Raw genomic sequence first — 23,365 nt, 5'->3', positions numbered from 1 at the left:
CAGCGGGGACCGAGAGACTGAAAAACAGCTTCTATCTCAAGGCCATCAGACTGTTAAACAACCATCACTAACATTGAGTGGCTGCTGCCAACATACTGACGACAAATCTCTAGCCACTTTAATAATGGAAAAATTGATGTAGTAAATGTATCACTAGTCACTTTAAACTATGCCACTTTATATAATGTTTACATACATTACTCATCTCAGTACATATACTGTACTCTATACCATCTACCGCATCTTGCCTATACCGTTCGGCCATCTCTCATCCATATATTTATATGTACATATTCTTATTCATTCCTTTACACTTGTGTGTATAAGGTAGTTGTTGTGAAATTGTTAGATTACTTGTTAGATATTACTGCACGGTCGGAACTAGACGCACAAGCATTTCGCTACACTCGCATTAACATCTGCTAACCATGTGTATGTGACAAATAAAATTTGATTTCAGAGTCAATAGCAGAGATGGTAACCATGACCCCCACACACACACACACACAGGTTTGGGTACTAACGGACTGCATGTAACAGGGATTATGTAATCGGATTACAAAAATGAAGTAACTATCAGCACAGATTGCTTAAAATAAATATGGCGTAATCAAATTAGTTATTTTCTTAAAAACAACGTATTACTTCATCTAATATCAAGATGTTTGCTGCAATAGAAATTGCAGGTTTTTGCGAGCTGTGCTGAGTGTAAGTCACCTTTTAGTGGAAATGGATACTTCTCCTTTCTGTTCGAATCTATTTAAAATCTCCAAAACTGCCAAATTACTTTCCTTGGTTGTCTCTACAGAAAAAACAAAAAACATCAGACCCCCGCTTTACTGAGAACTAAATCATCCCCCATTTCATCAGGATCTTTCTGTCAAAAGGACACTTTAGATTAGTTAACACAGCTCCATCCTGTTTGTTCACTTCCTAAGCCCTGGGATGACACACACGACAGCTGCTTGCACAGCTAACCCTCTAGTTTCAGTGGAAACTACACTGAAATATACCTGTCAGCTTTGGCAGACAGATCTATGTGTTTTTGCAAACTGAGAATAGTCTACATTCAGAATATTTGCACAATTGATCATCCAACTCATGAAATAATCAGATCTCTTGGATCCGTTACATATGTTTACTTTATGGTTATGTTAAAGGTGGGCCAGACATTCAAACGATCATTTCCTCTTTTACTGAGCACTATCTGCTTGGTGGCTGGGTGCAGTAGGCCTAGAACTGCACAATCAAAGAACAAGAGTTGGGTCTGCTTTCCCTACAACTTGACAGTGAAGCAGACTTTTTAGCAGTGGTGCCATTTCATCAAGAAGATGCAACAGGCATCTGAGCCAGCAATTGCCCAAAGATGCTGGTGAGCTGGGTGGGCAAGAGGGAGATAGGTGGGCAGAGAGGTCACTCATCAGTCTGCAGCATAAACTGATGTGGCAGATGCTGGCTAACCAAGTAATCCAAAAGTAATCAGATTGCGTAACTCATTCCAATGGATTATATTACTAATTACTTTTACTGTCATGTAATCTCTAATCAGTAAAAGATGACCTTTCTCAAGTAATCCTTCATCAAACCCTGCACACACACACACACCTTCTTCATCTTTGGGTTGAGGTTGGTGTAGCTGTAGGTGATGATGAGCTGGATGGCCTCGTTAGCGATCTCCTCGTCAGGCGTTTCCATGGCGATGCGCCAGATAAAGTCCATCCCAGACAGGTCCAGCCGCTCCACACACTACACACACAGGACCGAAATGATAAAAGGGTTGGGGTGTTTAGGTCCCACAGGTGCATTAATCCTAACGGTCAGGCTAGTGTTAGCCTCATACACGGAATAAATTGACAGAAACTGGTCAGATTGTTGGAGTCCATAAATGACTTTCCAGCTCTGAAAATATGTCTCAATACTGGAGATGAACGACTGTCTAGACGTATCATAAACCAGATGATTTAATAAAAAGAGGTCGTTTCACCATGTCAGTGCCTTTTGAGATGTGTAACTTGGTGAAGAAAATTGATTTAGCCTAATTTTAACATTGTTATATAGAGCACATACATGTTCAACTGAAATGCTTTTTAAAATTAAAAGTAAATAAAAAGACTATAGCAGTGGTTCCAAAACTTTTCTAATAGTCCTGTACACCTTCAAACATTCAGCTGCGTACCCCCTCTAGCCACAGGGTCAGTGCACTCTCAAATGTTTTTTTTTTGTTGCCATCATTGTAAGCCTGCCACACACACTATACGATATATATGTTAAACATAAGAATGAGTGAATTTGTCACAACCAGGCTCGTGGGAAGTGACAAAGAGCTCTTATAGGACCAGGACACAATTAATAATAAATAATTGTGCACTTTATTTAGCCATCTTACATATAAAACCTTATTTGTTAGACAAACATTGTGAATAACTCACCGCAGGTTAATGAGAATGGTGTGCTTGAAAGGATGCTCATAACTCTGCAATGTTGGGTTGTAGAGTCTGTCTTAAATCATTTTCCACACACAGTCTGTGTCTGTATTTACTTGTCATGCTAGTAAGGGCCAAGAATCCACACTCACGTAGGTATGTGGTTGCAGTGGGCATCAGTGTCTTAACAGCATAATTTGCTAAAGCAAGAAACTCTGAGCGCAGCCCAATCCAGAAATCTGGCAATGGTTTCTGATTGAATTCAATTTTCACAGAACCGCTTGTTGCAATTTCGATGAGGCTGTCTTGTTCAGATATCGATAAGTTGCCTGGAGGCAGGGCATGAAAGGGATAACGAATCCAGTTGTTTGTGTCGTCTGTTTCGGGAAAGTATCTGCGTAATTGCGCACCCAGCTCGCTCAGGTGCTTCGCTATATCACATTTGACATTGTCCGTAAGCTTCAGTTAATTTGCACACAAACAAATCATACAAATGATGGAAAGACCTGTGTGATGTCCTTGTTAATGCAGACAGAAATGAGTTCCAACTTCTTAATCATAGCCTCAATTTTGTCCCTGCACATTAAATATAGTTGCAGAGTCCCTGTAATCCTAGATTCAGATCATTCAGGCGAGAAAAAAACATCACCCAGATAGGCCAGTCGTGTGAGAAACTCATTGTCATGCAAGTGGTCAGACAAGTAAAAATGTTGATCAGCGAAGAAAACTTTGAGCTCACGTGTCAATACTTTGCCCCTTGATAACCAGCACACTTCTTCTGCATGTTGTCAAAGCGTAAAATCGTCGCTGCCCATATCATTGCATAATGCAGAAAATACACGAGAGTGCAGGGGCCTTTCTTTAACAAAGTTAACCATTTTCACTGTAGTGTCCAAAACATCTTTCAAGCTGTCAGGCATTCCCTTGGCAGCAAGAGCCTCTCGGTGGATGCTGCAGTGTACCCAAGTGGTGTCGGGATCAAATGCTTGCAGGCGCGTTAACCCTCCACTATGTCTCCCTGTCATGGCTTTTGCGCCATCAGTACAGATACAACACATCTTGACCACCAAAGTCCATTTGATGTCACAAAGCTGTCCAGTACTTTAAAAAATATCCTCTCATGTTGTTCTGGTTTCCAGAGGATGTCTTCCTTAATTGACCCCCCATAAACGTAATGGACATATACCAGTAGCTGGGCCAGGCCTGCCACATTGTCACGTGTGCGCCCTCCCCAGCCTCTAGGTCACCGGGCTGCTCGTTATGGCGCACACCTGTCACCATCGTTAAGCGCATCATTGCATTCTGACACTGACCTGGACTCCATCCACTCCTTGATTACCTGCCCTAAAAATGTCACTCCCTTTGGTTCCTTCCTCAGCAGTCATTGTTTCAGTTTGTCTGTGCGTTGTTCTCATTTCTTGTTTTGTATTATTGATTTATTTATTAAAAACACTCACTCCCTGAACTTGCTTCCCGACTCCCAGCACACGTTACACACGTCTGTTGACTCATCCAGCTGTAAAGCATATAATAATTCACTGGCCTGTATGCGAAGCAGTAATTGTTTCAAAACATCTCCTGCCATGTCACTGATGCGTCGTGAAACAATGTTGTTTGATGGAGATATTGTCTGTATAGTTTTTTTGGCCTTTTTGGCCCCAGTCCCAGCCATATTCGCGGTAGCAGGAAGAATTAAGTCCTCCACAATAGTATGGGGCTTGCCTGTCCTAGCCACTCGGTAGCTCACCATATACGACACTTCTAGACCCTTCTTATTAATGGTATCTGTTGCTTTTATACGTCTTACTACTCGAAAGTCATCTATTCTCGCTCAAAAAACTCCCGTGGCTTATTTTTCAAATTGTCATGTTTTGTTTCTAAATGTCTGCGCAAGAGTGAAGGTTTCCTGCGAGAGAGTAACGGTTAATGTGATTGGATGTTCATTATTTGACTAGGCTACCTGTATTTGAAATTGTATTACTTCGCTGAACACTAGATGGTTTCATTTTATTTTTGGCAGTGAAACGAGGCTACTCAGGCGAGGGAGAAAAAAACGCACCCAAATGTATAGTCCCATTGGAACATATAAATGTACTGTTTGAAAATGAGAAACTTTTTTTTTTTTTTTAAATGTGAATCACATTTTTATTTGGCGTACCCCCTACGGCATTGCATGTATTCCCAGTTTGGGTATACCTGGACTATAGTAAGTATTATGAATGCCTATTAAAGGTGCACAATGCAGATATCGCTCTGCCATTTCCTGGGTTCTAAAATTCTAGTAGTTTGCTTAATTTCAGTTAGTGACAAAACAAGCAAGTATAGTGTAGAGATTCATTTGTACCATCTAAACAGCTGTGAAAAATATTTTCCATAACCAAAATACTGCATTTTCAGCTGTTTGAAGCTGGTGTACAAAACCCAAAGTAAAAAAAAAAGAAAGCTAAAAATGAAACTTTTGACAGATCTTTAACTCAAATTTCTATGTCAATTTTGTCGGGTCGCCCCAAAAGTTATATATTGCCACTTTAAGTGCCAAATAAAGTCAGATTTGACCATAACAGGTCTAATGATTTCATCTTAAAATCCACACATTATTTTATGACAGAAGGAATGGAAGCTTGTTTTATGCAACAGGCAAATGAATGCAAGCGTCACAAAAAAAATACATTTGTAAAACATTTCTAGCCTGTCTATATATGGTTAACCAAGTTGATGTGTTATCCTCAACCAACTCAGTTGTCCACTACAAAACACTTTATTCACATTCAAAGACAGATTTATTGAATTGTGGTCTATATTAAAAAAGGGCACTTATCTGAATATAACAGGCTTTTAAAATTCTACATTGGAGCACAATTTCAAATTAAAATATCAAATGGACGCATAGGGCACTCATTTCGTGTAATGACCTAAAAAGGGCAGTGTGTAGACAAATATAACTATACTTATGGGAACCAAAACAAATGCAACCAACTGGGGCCATTTTGGCGATCCTCATAAGGAAAAAGGCTATTTCTAGAATTAGGGTTAGGATTAAGTTTTGGGGTTAATCTTAGGGTTAGGGAAAATAGGATTTTGAATGGGAATCAATTGTGTCCCCACAATGTTAGTAAAACAAGACTGTGCGTGCGTGTACTGACTCACCAGTTGAGTCCCCTGGCGTTTCAAGCGATGGTCACACAGGTTGATGTTCTCAAAAAAGGTCTTGAACAGATTGAAGCCTGAAAAATCCCAAATAAAACCCTGGTTAAAGCCACTATGTAAGATCTACATGCAGTGCATTCGGAAAGTATTCAGACCCTTTGACTTTTTCCACATTTTGTTACGTTACAACCTTATTGTAAAATGGATTTCATTATTGGTTGTCCTCAATCTACACACAATAATGACAAAGCAAAAACTGTTTTAAAGAAATGTTTGTAAACATAAGTATTCAGACCCTTTAAAATCAGTACTTTATTGAAGAACCTTTGGCAGAGATTACAGCCTTGAGTCTTCTCAAACCTGTATTTAGGGAGTTTCTCCCATACTTCTTCGCAGATCCTCTCAAGCTCTGTCAGATTGGATGGGGAGTGTCGCTGCACAGCTATTTTCAGGTCTCTCCAGATATGTTTGATCGGATCTTCAGACTTGTCCCAAAGCCACTCCTGCATTGTCTTGACTGTGTTCTTAGGGTCATTGTCCTGTTGGAAGGTGAACCTTCGCCCCAGTCGGAGGTCATGAGCACTTTGGAGCAGTTTTTTTTCTTTTCTCCGCTCATCTGACTAGTCTCCCAGTCCCTGCTGCTGAAAAACATCCCCACAGAAATCTCAGCCACCACACTTCACCGTAGGGGTGCTGCCAGGTTTCCTCCAGACCTGACGCTTGGCATTCAAGCGTTGGCAAACTCCAAGTGAGCGGTCATGTTCCTTTTACTGAAGAGTAGCTTCCGTCTGGCCACTCTACCATAAATGTCTGATTGGTGGAGTGCTGCAGAGATGGTTGTCCTTCTGGATAGTTCTCCCATCTCCATAGAGGAACTCTTGAGCTCTTGGTCACTTCCTTGACCAAGGCCCTTCTCCCCCGATTGCTCAGTTAGGCCGGGCGGCCTGCTCTAGGAAGAGTCTCGGTGGTTCCAAACTTCTTCCATTTAAGAATGATGGAGGCCACTGGGCTCTTTTGGACCTTCAATGCTGCAGACATTTTTTGGTGCCCTTCCCCAGATCTGTGCCTCGACACAATCCTGTCTTGGAGATCTACGGACAATTAATTAGACCTCATGGCTTGGTTTCTGCTCTGACATGCACTGTCAACTGTGGGACCTTATTTAGACAGGATGCACCTGAGCTCAATTTGGAGTCTACTAGCAAAGGGTCTGAATACTTACGCAAATAAGGTTCCGTGTTTTATTTGTAATAAATATGCAAACATTTCTAAAAAAAAAAACTGTTTTTGCTTTGTCATTATGGGGTATTGTGTGTAGATTGATGAGGAAAATTGTTAATTTAATCAATTTTAGAATTGATTAAACAAAACTTGGAAAAGTGAAGGGGTCTGAATACTCCAAATGCACTTTATGTCAATGAGTGTGCTGCTATCCAAAATGTTTAAAAAAGATACATTGTGTGTGTATCTCACCATTCATAGTAATCTCGTAGGGCTCCAGTTTGAGTATCTTCTCTTTAAAGAGCTGCTGCTGAACATCACTCTCCAGATCATGCTGGCCCTTAGTGAACCACTCAAAACACATCTACACACACAGGTAAAGTCAGAGTGGTGGAAAAAGTACACAAATGTCATAGTTGAGTACAAGTAAAGATACCTTAACAGAAAATGACTTAAGTAAAAGTCACCCAGTAAAATCCTACTAGAGTAAAGGTAAAAAAAGTATTTTGTTTTAAATATACTTATGTATCAAAAGTAAATGTAATTCCTAAAATATACTTTAGTATCAAAGTAGATATAATTTCTAATTCCTTATATTAGGCAAACCAAACAGCATGAGTTCTTTGTATTATTATTATTTTTAAATTCACACACACACACACACACACACACACACACACACACACACACACACACACAATGTAACATGTGTAGGTACCTCTCTGTCCAGCTCGCAGACTTCGGGCCCAGAGACCAGGCAATCCCATAGTTCTTTGGCTCTGTTCCAGACCAGGTAGAGGCTGGCCTCCTGGAGGAAGAAGGCCAGGAACCTCAGATGGCCGTCTAGATACTGAGGAGGGAGAAAGAGTCAGAGGCTTGCATGTACTTCAAACCACAATCATCACTGTTCCGTTTAACTCTAAGGCTTCATGCCACAATGATTACCACCCTGAAGCACTCACTTCTGTAATCATTAAGTTCTTTGAGAGGCTGGTTATGGCACACATTAACGGCACCATCCTAGCCACTCAAATTTGCATACCACCCCAACAATCTCAATTGGTCTCCACACTACCCTCACCCACTGATATAAGAAGAATACCTGTGTGAGAATGCTGTTCATTGACTACAGCTCAGCATTCAACACCATTATCCCTACACGCTTGTCACCAAGATTAGGACTCTGGGTCTGAACACCTCCCTCTGCAACTGGATCCTGGAATTCCTGACGGGCCGACCCGTGATGGTGAGGGTAGGCAACATCACCTCCACCAGGCTGACCCTTAACAGAGGGGCCCCACAGGGATGTGTGCTTAGTCACCTTCTGTACTCCTTGTTCACCCACGACTGTGTGGTCACGCACGACTCCAACGACAACGAGTCAGCCTACAGGGTGAAGGTCAGAGCAAGAATCTCTCCCTCAACGTCAGCAAGTCCAAGGAGCTGATCGTGGACTAGAGAAAACTGGGGGCATGGACGCCCCCATCCACATAGACGGAGTGGCAGTGGAGCAGGTAGACAACTTCAAGTTCCTCGTTGCCGAAACCACTAAAGACTTAAAATGGTCCAAATACACACATACACAGTCTTGAAGACGCAACAGTGCCTCTTCCCCCTCAGGAGGTTGAAAAAGTTTGGAGTGGGCCCTCAAATCCTTAAAAACGATCTACAGCTGTACCATTGAGAACATATTGACTGGCTGCATCACTGCTTGGAATGGCAACAGCACCGCCCTCGATCGCATAGCGCTACAGAGGGTTGTGCGGACAGCCCAGTACATCACTGGGACCGAGCTCCCTAGCCATCCAGGACCTCTATATCGGTGTGAAAAGAAGGTCCGGAAAATCATCAAAGACCACAACCACCCAAGCCATAGACTTTTTCTCTGTTGCTGCACAGCAAGAGGTACCGTTGGATCAAGTCTCACAACAACGGGCTCTTGAACAGCTTCTATCCCCAAGCAATACAACTGATAAATAGCTAACAAAATGGCTAAACGGACAGAGTTTACCTTTATTGACGTTTTCTTTTATATTTGTCTCTATGCACACTCACAGGGCCCTACACACAAACATTCACTCCATCATTTGCTCATTCACATATACTATGCATATACATTTATACTGACTCTACAGACGCACTCACATGCAAGCTGCTGCTACTACTCCGTTTCTTATATCCTTTTGCCTAGTCCCCTTACCCCTGTACATATCTACCTCCTTCACTCCAGTATCACTGCACATGTAAATATGGTATTGGATCTGAATTTTTAAATATTTCCTTTCTACAGTATGCTTAATTAAAAGTGTATTTCATATTTATTATTTCTTGTGTGCTTTTTTCTAGTAATACATTGTTTTTGATTATTGCATTGTTTGGTTTAGAACTTGCAAGAAAGGCCTTTGGCTGTACTTGTGACATTAAAATGTCAAAATCTCAGGAGGTCAAAATCCTCAGTCCATCATCTCAACTAGGGCCAGGACGATACGAGTATCGTGATATTTAGTATCGTGACAAGGAAACAAAACACGAAAGCGGATTCAACGTCTTTAGAAAAACAGCCCTGATGTTGGAAACAAACATTATGTTGTCATCCAGTCACATATTTTCCAAGCTATATCACACTATATTTTACATACAGCAGATTTGTTTTTATTTTTTTACATTTTTGCTCCCCAATTTCATGATTACGATCTTGTCTCATCGCTGCAAATTCCCAACGGGCCTGGAAGAGGTGAAGGTCGAGTCATGCGTCCTACGAAACATGACCCACCGAGCCACACTTCTTAACACTCGCTCACTTAACCCAGAAGCCAGCTACACCAATGTGTGGAGGAAACACCATTCAACTGACAACTGAAGTCAGCCTGTAGGTGCCCGGCCCGCCACAAGGATTCACTAGAGCGCGATAAGCTAAGTAAAGCCCGCCGGAAAACCCTCCCCTAACCCGGACGACGCTGGGCAAATTTTGCCATTCATGGCCGGATCGAACCCCAGGCTGTAGTGACACTGCAACACTGCGAATCAGTGCCTTAGAACACTGCGCCACTCAGGAGGACATACAGATTTTTTTTTAAGGACCAAAGAGTTGTCTGCTTGGTGTTCTTTTTTGCCATGGAAAAAATATTGCAATACTGGTATCGTCACAGCCCTAATCTCAGCCACAAACTCCTACCAAAGCTCTACATTCATCAACCCATCAAAGCAAATCACACACAGACAAGCAGACACGCTGCGGTACCTCCTGGTAGGTGTATCGTCCATCTACGAGTGTGTGTCCGGCCAGTCCATTGCTCCCAGCTGCAGACACAGCCAGTCGATGACAGACCACCAAAGATCCTGTGATCAATTTGACGATCTCAAAGTTCTTCTTCAAGTCCTGGATGATGCTCTGCTGGGGAAGCACATGTGCTATGAAGATGTGTCTGTTAATTTTAAAATGTGTCAAGTAATGTGTTCATGTACTTTTAATGCTGTCAACTGCTGCCATCTTGGATAAGGTCTCTCTTGCAGGGGTAATGTGTGTGTGTGTGTGTACCTTGTCCTGTTTCTGGTAGGTCTGTTTGATGAAGGAACGTGTGATCTCATGGAGCTGCCGCAGAGCTGGAACCACCCAGACCGCTTGGGGGCTGCCCTGCTGTGAAGACTACACACACATACTAGATGAGCAGTACCGTCAGATTCCTTCAGCTCATCCAATCACATGACACAGAACACCAGAGCCCCCCCCCCCCCCCACACACACACACACACCTTACACCTTGATGCCCAAACACAAACCTTATCCAATCAATACCTCACCCCTTGACTTATACACCTGGACTTCCCCCAACACACACACACGCCGTATAACCTCAAATGAAGACTGGCCCATTCCACAGAAAATTAGACACCTGATGTAGTACTGAAACAGCTCATGTTACCCTGCGTCCTTAACCAAGTGGGAAGGTGGAATTTACCACATACACCTAAAATCCACTTGAATGCCCCTCCAACTGGTAATTACTAGTGGGAAACTCGTCTATCATCCATGAGCTCCGACTTCTCCACATGCTGACCTCTGACAACTAAGGAAATTCTCTCGATAACAGCATTTTGGGCAGTTAAATGCAACAACAAAAGCAATCTATAAATATGGTTATTGAACCCTATAATTTGTTTACAAGCATGATAGCTGCACTTTTAGTTAATGGTTGACGCAGCTTGTTGGCCATTAGCCAATCTGTGTTTCTCAACGAGTTCAAAGCACGTGAACGCATCCAACTGGTATTTACGAGTTCACAACTTGTAATTTCCACTTTCCCACTTAGTTATGAACGCAGCATTAAAATCAAGTCTAGCAATCCTTCAGTGACCAATCAAATCCCCCCGTGATCCAGCACTCCTCCAGAATTGGTTGGTGTGTAGCATTGAGAAGATTGTAGGTGAATGCTGACTGGTCAGTAGAGTTGGAAGTGGAGGGGCTTCTCTTACTTTGGCCAATGAGTTTTCTTTGGCTTTCTTCTTGCCCCAGGAGCCAGTAAGAAACGAGCTCTGAATGTCGCTGGTTTTACCCTCCTCCTCAGTCTGAGTCTACAAACATAAACTGGCTTATTCAGGGCGTGTGCGTGTGTGTAAAAAAACGTACATTGATATTCAAAGGCTGTGAGTGACAAAGCGCTTCAACCTACAGAGAAACAGAAAGTGTGTGTGTTTCTCACCTTCTTGATGTCTTCTATACATTTGATGATGTAGCAGCGTTTGACAGTCTCCTTCACAGCGTACGCGTCAGTGAGGATGGCCAGGTGTTCCTCAGACGCCTGCTGTACCAGGGAGGTGGGCAGGGTTGGCAGGTGGGCTAACTCCCACAGCACCTCCAGCACCTTCCCCGTGGTAGCCTCAGAGCGGGCCTCTCTACCGATCCTCCCAATCAGACTGAGCAGCTTCTGCCTCACACGGTCACTCTCTACCTCCCAGCTCTGGAACACACACAAAACATATTCAGGGCCTAAAATGTACTTTTTGTTCCACCAGCTATGGTGGCAGGTAGATGAAAGAAGAAAAAAAATCTACCAGCCACTCAGATTTTTTTTACCAGCCAAAATATGTTTGTTATAATTACATTTAAAAAAATAAACCACGCTTTGTAATTTTTCTAAAACAAGAAATGTATTAGAAAGAAGTAAATGTGGTAATATTGCTCAATTTCAAAAATTTCAATAAATTTTGTCTTTTACCCAGAATATTGTATTTCTTTGTGATTAGCAGCTATGAAACAAAACAGCAGAAATAGTTAGAAAACTCACACATATGCTCATAGTTGACTTCTGACTCTTATTTTTATTAACAAATGGGAAGGAAATGCTTGCAGTGTAGAGCCTGCAAATCGACCACCCCCCAACGTGGCTGGTGAAATAGACATTCTTAACCGCCAATAGCTAAATCTACCAGCACTTGCCTGAGCATAAAATTAACACACACAGACGTTCCTAAGCACACATACAGACCTTCTGTATAAGGACAAACAGGTGGCTGAGCTGGTCTAAGTTGAACTTGACGGCAGCTGCAGCCATGATGGTGTGGATGTTCTCAATCACCGTGGACGACTGTCCTGCCTGTATCATCCAGATCTTGGAGAGCTCGTCCAGAGACAGTTTACTGCCCAGCAATTCAATGATGCCTTTTATTCGATCACAATACTGGGCCTGGTCTATGTTACCTAGAACACACACACTTCTATTACTGCTTTCTCTTACCTGGAATCACATGTCAAGATAGATAAAAGTACAAATATGTTGTTCCAGTGCTAACATTAACATTGTCTTTACCCTCCAGTGCTATTGAGAGGACAGAGTTTTCCACCAGCCAGTCCAGCAGTCTGTCTGTGTCAATGGCATTCTTCACCGTCTTAGACACAGTACTCTCCTCAATCAGCTTAGTCACCTAGACACGCATAAACACATTTCATACCGTTTATAGCAAGAAGCATCCACATGGACAATAGCATAACAATAAGGAGAGCGACACCAGTTTGTCTTGGCCCCGCTAACTTCGGCAAAGGCTTCCTGTTTTACATCTAACCTTTCATCGTGTAACCCCTGACCTCTCACCTCTTTGAGGGAGTTCATCTTGGTAGAGAAGTGAGGAGTCTTCAGCATGCGTAGCAGAGTGTCCAAGCGCAGGTCGTCCACCACAGTGACCAGGGTGGTCTGGAACCTCATACACAGCAGCTTTATGGCCGACAGCAGTTCTGGGATGCTCACCAGCCTCTACAGGACGGACGGTAACAATCATCATCTGATGCGGTGTTCATAGGAAACTCTGTGCAGTCTAACTGTTCGCTTTAGACTTTAAGCGCTGAATGAACGGTTTTAGACGTTGGACACTGATATTTATAACATTTACATCCCAAGGTCTGTAGAGCAGAGTCTTGCGGGTAAACAAGGTAGGGGGTATTGTGGTACCTTGTCTTTCAGGTCCTTCTCCTCCAGGTTCTGAACATAGGTGATCATCTTATGGATAACAGGATCCAACATGGGCTACAAGCAAACACACATTATTATTAGTCTCATGAAGTAATCATCATGCTGAGGATGTACCATATGTTGCGTGTGTGTTAGAGGGAAATGTCTTACCTGCACCAGGCTGGAGTTGAGGTATTCTGCACACACAGATAGAGGCTGGACCAGAGCAGACACACACTGCAGAGAGACAGACAGTTGCATACACACAGTCTAAAAAATAAAATGTTAAATGGTTGTCTCCCAAGGGTGAGGAGGTGGGGGGGGGCTTGAGAAGCTACAGTCTCCAGTGCAAGAGAGAGATTAACATGCTAATGGTGGAGAAGGTATTTGCTGTGAAAGGGATCAATGTGTGCATTGTTCCGGTTAGAATCCTCAAAAGGAAGGACTCACACAAGGAGATCTAAGAGTAGCCACACAAGTACGCATGTGTGTCCTTACCCCAATCTCTATCTCCTGTGTATTGAGTTTAGCCTGGATAGCAGTGAACCCTCCCATCTCTCCAAACTAGAGAGAGCAAGAAGGGAAAGGACATTGAGAGAAGAGACAGAAATACAACAGTCACTTCACTGAATAGAGAGAGACACAGACAAAAATGAACGGCAATTCGACTGTAACGGAGCTGTATGACTACTTTGAAGAATTTACATAGTAAAAAGGTTTACATACATTTACTGGAAAAACTGCAGATGCTAAATTTGGTAAAATAATTGAGGTAAAATCCACTTTTTCGAGCTGAAAGATGATGGCCAGAGCTTACTCATGATGTTGCACAACGATTTAAGTCAATAAGTCATCGTTTTAGTCAAAGTATGATACTGTATTTTTATCCAAACTGTGCACTCCGTGTAAATCCACATGAATGCAGTATCTTTTCCTATGACATAGACATTGTTGTCAGCCTACGTTTTGTTTCAGGACTGGGTTTTATTTTAACGTTACCACCCACCAGCATGGCATTGTATATTAATCAGAAACAACTGCAATTTTATTCCTCTTCACGACTGAACTGATCCAAACAGACTTGTGTTCACTGAGCCATGGAGCAAAATAAAATAAGGGGTGCAAATTAGTTTTTTAACAGAAAATTATCAGATTCCTTTAGATCATTTGCAAATGTTCACTGATTTGTTAGCAGGTCTGTATAAAAAAAAAAATATACACACACAGACACACACCACACACAGTGGCCAGTCACCCCGTTCACGAAAATGGTTCGCTCCTACAGAGAGTGAGTCACGTGGCTGTGGCTTGCTAGAAAAGCAGGCAGACAGGCGTCGAGGCATTCATTTACTGTTTGATTGAACGTTAGAATGAGCAAAACGAGTGACCTAAGCGACTGAGCGTGGTATGACCATCGGTGCCAGGCACGTCAGCTCCGGCGTTGGCTTTTCACTCAGGACAGTGTCTGCGGTTTACTGGAAATGCTGCGACAAACAAAAAATATCCAGTCAGTGGCAATCCTGTGGGCGAAAACAACTCGTTGATGAGGGGTCGAAGGAGAATTGCAAGAATCATACAAGCTAACAGGCAGGCCACAAACAGACAAAAACAGCACAGTACAACAGTGGTATGCAGAACAGCATCTCGGAACACACAACTCGTTGGTCCTCGTCACAGATGGGCTATTGCAGCAGGTGACCACACTGGGTTCCACTCCTATCAGCCAAAAACAAGAAGAAGCAGGCATGCGATCACCAACACTGGACAATTGAGGAGTGGAAAAACTTCAGGCTGGTCTGACGAATCCCGGTTTCTGTTGCGTCATGCTGATGGCAGAGTCAGGATTTGGCGTAAGAGTCCATGGCCCCATCCTGCCTGGCGTCAATGGTACAGGCTGGTGGTGTAATGGTGTGGGGAATGTTTTCCTGGCACACGTTATGTCCCTTGATACCAATTGAGCAACATTTCCATCCCCCGAAGAATTCACGCTGTTCTGGACGCAAAGGGGGATCCGACCCAGCACTAGATGGGTGTACCTAATAAACTAGCCACTGAGTGGCTAGTGACCCCTTTATAAATGGTATTATTGTGTGATGTGATAGCATTTTGAAAAAAAAAGCATCAGTATCAAATAAACATGTTATCCATAATAAAAACAAAAAAGCTATGATAGGAAACAGTGGGTGAGATCAAATCTTCTGGAGACCTTCAAATGTTCAGGAAATAATTTCCTAGACAGATTTGCCTGGTAGTTAGCAGATTTAGCCTTAGACAGCAGGGTAGACTTCTCTGTGGAAAACAGTTCCTCTGGCAATCATAGATGCCTTCTTGGTAACGAGGGCACTCGGCATGTCTGTACTGAGGGAGGCTCTGTACTGGGTTTTGTTCTTGGAAACGAGACTGAATATTCATTCACAGTCTGCATTGCTGGGGATGTTGGTGGAATATGACCAATATGCCCAGCATCACAGCCAAAAGGTGGGAGTAGACCAGGCAGCCCCCCCCTTTTCATTGCGCCGATTTCTCTCCAGGCCTGATCCATGCGTATGTTGACCAGACTCTGCTCAAAGGTTGTTGCCGGAGAGTCTAAACTCATCTTCCACAAAATCAACAGAGGCTCCCTCAGGAATAATGCAGGGAAAGCGTGCCATGCAAAAGTTGAGGGATGAGAACTAGGCAGTCTGCCTGTTGGCAATGTCAGCGACCACTGCATGCTGGAGGAGCATATCACCAAATGGAAATTTCAGCAACATGTAGTCAACTGCAGAAGAAAATAAGTTTCTGACATCTGCATAGAAGGTCTTCAGATCCAACTTGTCTTGGCCACCAAGTATAGTCTCTATAGTAGAGGTACACTTGTCACCTCTCAAACAGGGACAGCTCACAAGTATTGGCTTTTTAGACAGGGTTCCTAATCAACATTGAAAACATAAAAACAAAATGATCGCATCAACACAGACCGCAAACAGGCTACACAAAGCTTAAGCAGGCTGTGTTTCAGCCTATATAAAGGGGCCGTATTGTATTTCTTTACAGCGCATACATCATTTCAGATGTTCTAAATTGATAAAATCTCAAATCTAGTGCAACGGTATTTTAGAAGCATTGCCTCTATAGCTAATACCGGACACTCATCCATTCTTCATCGCTCACTCTTCTAAACTCCCCACTCCATTTAATGCAAAGATGTTTATATTTATTTTGGATTATACTTTTTGTGACGTGGATCAGAATGACAGTTACAGTCTAAGGTTGCATGATCTTCGTAAATGTTACGTGGGAAATACAACTAAAGGGACGCAGAATTAAATGTATATCACAATCGCACAAATGCGACCAGTTATTTTTCGTATTTGCATTTCATTTCTTTCACTAGCAAATGCGAGTGAACTGCTGGCACTTTAGAGCCCACTGAATGTCCATCTTATGTTCGCTAACGTTAGCTTGAAATAATTAGTGTTTACCTTTGCACAACACACGGAGTCGAAAAGGGATTTGTCCATGTGTTTACGGACAGCTGACAGTCAGCAAACTCAGCATCACAACAAACAGGAGGGGCAGACAGGTAGCTACGTCCAATAATAATGTATTGATCTGCATGTCCGTTGACATGCAGCTCGAGAATCAGGATGTCAGATTAACTTTTTTATTAAAATTGAGAATCAGGATGTCAGATTAACTTTTTTATTAAAATTGAGAATCAGGATGTTAGATTCACTTTTTTATTAAAATTGAGAATCAGGATGTTAGATTAACTTTTTTATTAAAATTGAGAATCAGGATGTTAGATTCACTTTTTTATTAAAATTGAGAATCAGGATGTTAGATTCACTTTTTTATTAAAATTGAGAATCAGGATGTTAGATTCACTTTTTTATTAAAATTGAGAATCAGGATGTTAGATTCACTTTTTTATTAAAATTGAGAATCAGGATGTTAGATTTACTTTTTTATTAAAATTGAGAATCAGGATGTTAGATTCACTTTTTTATTAAAATTGAGAATCAGGATGTTAGATTTACTTTTTTATTAAAATTGAGAATCAGGATGTTAGATTCACTTTTTTATTAAAATTGAGAATCAGGATGTTAGATTCACTTTTTTATTAAAATTGAGAATCAGGATGTTAGATTCACTTTTTTATTAAAATCGAGAATCAGGATGTTAGATTCACTTTTTATGAAAATGTACATCAACAACAAAAAAACAAAAATCAGGGCCTATTTATATCTGCGTACTTTTAACTTGGATCTCGTACATGGACAGAGAACTACAAAATACGTGCATGTTGGCAGGTCTGTTATTTTTTTCTAACTATATCTATGGTGGATTCGCAGCCACAACTTATGGGAGATGACAAAACTTGAGAAAACAATAGATGGCGAAATCAAAGATAGGTCAGTGGCTGCGATCTGTGGCGAAGTCTTGACGAGCTGTTCATTGCGAAAAAGAAAATACTTCTGCATTTCCCGCTGTGTAATCACATTGAAAATAAGCTCCCAAGAACTCCTGATAAAGTTGGGTAGCTGACATTCAGATCTTAAATAGTGGGCCTACCACATGGATGGGGATTCATAAAAATCCATTGAGGGCTGACATTGTAGGCTACATCCCTGTCCGCAAGTCTTTTTGGGGTGTTTTACAAACTGTAGGCTTACCACATAAATGGGCATTCAGAAAATAACATTTCAGGCTACACCTCAGTAAGTGTGCCTTTTGGACTTTTTTGGTGCAGTCCGGACCGGCCTTGATTTCCACATCCACGGACATTGGTTTTTGGTCCGGTCCATCCTTGATTTCGCCCAAAAATAGATGTCTATAAAATTACTTATTTTCAACTTTCATTCAGAACCAAAAATTAACTGGATTTCTATGTCTGGATAATACGTATTTTTCAACATCCGGAAAAATACGCCTTTTCAGCGTCCTGGAAAATATGTATTTTAAACATAAGGAAAATACTTTTTCACCTTTCATTCAGAACCTAAATTTAACCTAACTTCAATGTCTGGGGGGGCTTTAAAAGTAGTCATTGTGCATGGATATATACGGTTTGTTAAACCTTGAAATCAGTGGGGTTTTTTTTGGTATACATTTTAAAGTGAAAAATATGAGTTCTCAGCATAATTCTGTTACCATGAAACTGCCCTGAACTATCACAGAGGTGTGTGTAGGTGTGTGTGGGAGGACTTACTCGATTGACCAAATCTACCAGCCAGCCATGAGGCTCCTGTAGAAACAAAAGGCACACACACACACACACACACACACACACACACACACACACACACACACACACACACACACACACACACACACACACACACACACACACACGTGATCAGTCACACATATATTTTCTCTGTTTTTTATTTCATACTTGTGCTTTAGAGCCACACCCATATTACAGCCTCACCTTTTGGTAGCTGTTACTAGGTGACACAGCAAACATGGCTTCCTCTCCAAACACCTCGCTCCAGTTCCTCTGACACGTCTTCATACGGTTCTTAAAGTGGTACTCATTGTCTGGGTTGAAGGCCTACACACAGACAGCTAATGGTTTAATGGTGGTGTGTGTGCGTGTGTGTGTTTACTGTATGCATGAGGTCTGTGTATGTACCCACAATAGTCAGTACACCCATCACGCCAACTGGTATGGGGTCCCGTTTGACTCTCTCAGCCACCAGCTCCACCAGTAACATCAACATGTTGTAGATCCCCTCATGGATCTCTGTCCCCCACTTATGGACCGCACTACTGGTCAGGAGCTAGAAAGGGATGGGAAGAGCAAGCAGAATGAGTGAACGTGTTAATATTCCACCAAACAGTCCTGTTCAAATAGGTCTCCTTTCTTGAAGATGAGGGAAACTGGCTTTGAAACAGGTTCTACGTCGCTCACTTATAAGTGTTATGCACACACACCCACACACTAGAGGTCGACCGATTAATTAGGGCCGATATCAAGTTTTCATAACAATCGGAAATAGGTATTTTTTTTTTTTTACACCTTTATTTAACAAGTCAGTTAAGAACACATTCTTATTTTCAATGATGGCCAAGGAACAGTGGGTTAACTGCCTTGTTCAGGGGCAGAAAAACAGATTTTCACCTTGTCAGCTCGGGTGATCCAATCTTGCAACCTTAACTAGTCCAACGCAATAACGACCTGCCTCTTTCTCATTGCACTCCACAAGGAGGCTGCCTGTTATGCGAATGCAGTAAGCCAAGGTACGTTGCTAGCTAGCATTAAACTTATCATAATCACTAGTTAACTACACATGGTTGATGATATTACTAGATATTATCTAGCGTGTCCTGCGTTGCATATAATCTGACTGAGCATACAAGTATCTGACTGAGCGGTGGTAGGCAGAAGCATATAGGCGTAAACATTCATTCAAACAGCACTTTCATGCGTTTTGCCAACAGCTCTTCGTTGTGCGTCAAGCATTGCGCCGTTTATGACTTCAAGCCTATCAACTCCCGAGATGAGGCTGGTGTAACCGAAGTGAAATGGCTGGCTGGTTAGCGCGCGCTAATTGTCGTTGTGTTGCTGGTTCAAGCCCAGGTAGGGGCAAGGAGAGGGACGGAAGCTATACTGTTACACTGGAAATACAAAAAAGTGCCTATAAGAACATCCAATAGTTAAAGGTTAATGAAATACAAATGGTATAGAGGGAAATAGTCCTATAATTCCTATAATAACTTCAACCTAAAACTTCTTATCAGGGAATATTGAAGACTCATGTTAAAAGGAACCACCAGCTTTCATATGTTCTCATGTTCTGTGCAAGGAACTGAAACGTTAGCTTTTTTACATGGCACATATTTTACATGGAACATATTGCACTTTTACTTTCTTCTCCAACACTTTGTTTTTGCAATATTTAAACCAAATTGAACATGTTTCATTATTTACTTGAGGCTAAATCGATTTTATTGATGTAGTATATTAAGTTAAAATAAGTGTTCATTCAGTATTGTTGTAATTGTCATTATTACAAATAAAAATAAAATAAAAATCGTCAGATTAATCGGTATCGGCTTTTATGGTCCTCCAATAAATCGGTATCGGTGTTGAAAAATCATAATTGGTCGACCTCTACCACACACACACACACACACTTAAAGGCGTCATTCATGCATACACACAACTCACCTTTTTAAAGGCCTCGTGCATACACCTGTCCATAAACTGTTTACAGTTTTCATCCGCATCCGCCAGACCTGAGAGAGCGACAGTGAGAGAAAGAAAGTGAGAGAGAGACTGTAGTTATTGATTGACAGCTGGGTGTAAAATAATGTGTGAAAAGCCTCCAACAGTTACAAGTCACAAAACCCACAACAACAAACCCACCCCACACACTTACTGGCTCTCTCTTACCGTGTTTGGCAAGGCAGGTGGCTGCGATCAGACATTTGCCCAGTGACTCCTCTCTCTTGTAGGGGATTGACCAGTGGTCAGTGAACACTCTGTTCTCCAGTTCATACAGGTTAGTGGTGGGGAACTCCATACTGCTGCCTGAACAATTCCCATTCTCATCATTACTCCTCTGAAACACACAGAAACATTTTATAGTTCTACCAGTGTTGTAGTACTCTAGACTGGTCTTGAGAGTCCTGGTCTTGTCTAGGTTTCGGATAACAAAAAAAAAATTAAAAAAATACACACACAAAAAAGGTATTTAGTCAGCCACCAATTGTGCAAGTTCTCCCACTTAAAAAGATGAGGCCTGTAATTTTCATCATAGGTACACTTATTTTCCACCATAATTTGCAAATAAATTCATTAAAACTCCTACAATGTGATTTTCTGGATTTTTTTTCCTCATTTTGTCTGTCATAGTTGAAGTGTATCTATGATGAAAATTACAGTCCTCTCTCATATTTTTAAGTAGGAGAACTTGCACAATTGTTGGCTGACTAAATACGTTTTTGCATTGTGTGTATATATATATATATATATATATATATATAAATGAATTGGTCTTTATTCCGTCTCTGACATTGAGGACTTGTAATTTCTTCGAGACCAGCAGATAAAGAAATTCAGTCAGACTCAGCGTATAAAACTGCTTGGTCAGGCCAAACAACCACCCTCCTTTCATGACACATTAACATCTAATCGCCTATTGAAACCCGGGCTTCCTACTTTACTCGTAACATTACTGTCCTTTACTTTCATTGAAAAATATCCTCAAACTGTCACGCTCGACAGAATGTCCTTTGATTCACCTGCATGAATGCGGCAAAGTTTGAAAGTTGTGCGCTCACTATTATTTGGGGAGACGGGGAAGTTGGAACATAGTCTTTATCTATTATCGACCAGCTTGGGTTAGTGATCATCTGTAGTGGTTCTCTGCCATTAGCATGCATTCTCTCACCATTCTGACTGTCTAAAGAATCAATATGTTCTTCTGAAATATAAACATAAATACTGGACATTTTGAACTCATTATGGTGGTTATTTGACACAGTTACAATCATGGTCTTGAATTGGACTTCATTTTTCTGATATCGGTCTTGACTCGCCCCCCTCTCGGTCTTGGGTCTTGACTAAGACTCGATTTGCTCCGGTCTTTAAAAATCGGTCTCGCTTTGGTGGTCTTGAACACAACAGGCTGTGAGAGTGGTGGGTGTGTATGTTCAATAACCCCTCTGCCCTTTCAGTACAGCATAACAATATATGATCGATGGAAGGATGAAGGGGGAGGGAGGTTTCAGCTATCTTCCTTCATAGAAAGAATTGGAAAGAGATGAGCTCTAGATGGATGGGTGAATGGAGGGAGTCAGAGATGAGCGTTTCTCTAAGACAGAAACGTCAACAGCCTACTAGGTAGGTGCTCCCCAGAACAGCACAGTCCAATCAGAGACCCCTTTTTGAGATCAAGAAGACAGCACGATCTGTTGACCTGTCTTTTAACAAATAACTGGGGTCAGGATCCTAGATTGAGATGACTCCAGGACTACAAAGCATGTGTATAGGAGAATCTCATTAGAAATATGTTAATAGATACTACCTGGGGAGGTTTCTAACTAGCTACTGCTGAACCAATAGGCAGTTTTCACTGTTTCCTCTCAGCATTATTAACACAGTAACAATAACAGTACTAGTGCTGTTTTCCTGCCTGAGGAGAAGCTAAGGGGAGGACTGGAGCTCTGGGCTTCTCTCAGGAGGACGGGGTGTGGTGTGTTTGTTAGTGTGTCTATGTCTTTCTGGTATGTGTGTTTTTATTGAGTGTGTGTGCTGCTGTGTTTATGTACGCATGTATGTATGTTGCGCAGGGCAGCTAGGTAACCATATGAGAATGTAGGGATGTTTGTGTGTGGAGCTAAATTTAGGATGAGAATGCAGGGCCACAGACCCGTGACATGCCTCCTAACAGCAGACAGCAGAGACGCAAAAACAAGCTGGAGAGAGAGAGGGAGATGGAGGAGAAAGAGTGGGACGGAGGGATTTGTCTGGCGTAATGGTCTGAATGTGAACCATTGTAATCCGAAAGAACCATATGTAATCCGAAAGAAATGTTTTCAATATAAAAACAAAACAGGGCTGATTTTGATGCAGACGGTTCCTGGAAAATGGGGAAAATTTGAAAACATTTCGCAATGCTGTGACCTACTGAATGCAACCCGGGTGTCAGACACACACACACACACACACCCTGGTGATCAACGTCACCATGCACACGGTTTCGCACAGCAATGAAGACAGTGGACATAATCTGCTGTGTGTAGAGAAGAGATGGTACCCTAACCGCTAGACTAGAGAGAGATACACCTTACGATCGGATGCTAAGCAGTTGCCATACCAAGCGGTGATGCAGCCAGCCAAGATGCTCTCAATGGTGCAGCTGTAAAAAAAAATATATATATAGGATCTGAGGGCCCATGACAAATCTTTTCAGCCTCCTGAGGGGGAAAGAGGTGTTGTCATGCCCTCTTCAAGACTGTGTTGGTGTGTGTGGATCATGATAGATCCTTAGTGATGTGGACACCGAAGAACTTGAAGCTCTCGACCCCTTCACTACAGCCCCGTCCATGTGAATGGGGGCGTGCTCGGCCCTCTGTTTCCTGTAGTCCACCGTCAGCTCCTTTGTCTTGCTGACGTTGAGGGAGAGGTTGCCGTCC

At 42.0% G+C, this 23,365-nt stretch overlaps 1 protein-coding gene across 4 annotated transcripts in view; it reads right to left on the bottom strand.

Annotated features, from left to right (window-relative positions):
* The window catches only part of LOC110522770 (ubiquitin carboxyl-terminal hydrolase 24), a 52,247-nt gene that overhangs the window by 26,588 nt on the left and 2,294 nt on the right, over positions 1–23,365 (bottom strand). Inside the window, exons 2-20 of one of the 4 annotated variants that reach the window (XM_036969178.2) lie at positions 20,619–20,787; positions 20,394–20,461; positions 18,859–19,002; positions 18,651–18,773; positions 18,429–18,464; positions 13,733–13,798; positions 13,406–13,471; positions 13,235–13,309; positions 12,881–13,039; positions 12,599–12,713; positions 12,278–12,489; positions 11,492–11,749; positions 11,265–11,363; positions 10,330–10,437; positions 10,033–10,185; positions 7,510–7,641; positions 7,044–7,155; positions 5,571–5,647; positions 1,606–1,746 (exon numbers count right to left, since the gene is read on the bottom strand). In XM_036969178.2, coding sequence (XP_036825073.2) covers positions 1,606–1,746; positions 5,571–5,647; positions 7,044–7,155; positions 7,510–7,641; positions 10,033–10,185; positions 10,330–10,437; positions 11,265–11,363; positions 11,492–11,749; positions 12,278–12,489; positions 12,599–12,713; positions 12,881–13,039; positions 13,235–13,309; positions 13,406–13,471; positions 13,733–13,798; positions 18,429–18,464; positions 18,651–18,773; positions 18,859–19,002; positions 20,394–20,461; positions 20,619–20,787 — 2,313 coding nt within the window. The remainder of the gene's footprint in view (positions 1–1,605; positions 1,747–5,570; positions 5,648–7,043; positions 7,156–7,509; positions 7,642–10,032; positions 10,186–10,329; positions 10,438–11,264; positions 11,364–11,491; positions 11,750–12,277; positions 12,490–12,598; positions 12,714–12,880; positions 13,040–13,234; positions 13,310–13,405; positions 13,472–13,732; positions 13,799–18,428; positions 18,465–18,650; positions 18,774–18,858; positions 19,003–20,393; positions 20,462–20,618; positions 20,788–23,365) is intronic. The other 3 variants (XM_036969181.2, XM_090231734.1, XM_090231735.1) reach the window with 3 other exon arrangements.

Source organism: Oncorhynchus mykiss, chromosome 4 (genome assembly GCF_057628025.1).
Source record: "Oncorhynchus mykiss isolate SJ-2025 chromosome 4, ASM5762802v1, whole genome shotgun sequence".
Taxonomy (NCBI): domain Eukaryota; kingdom Metazoa; phylum Chordata; class Actinopteri; order Salmoniformes; family Salmonidae; genus Oncorhynchus; species Oncorhynchus mykiss.
This window is presented reverse-complemented; position numbering and strand designations above follow the sequence as displayed.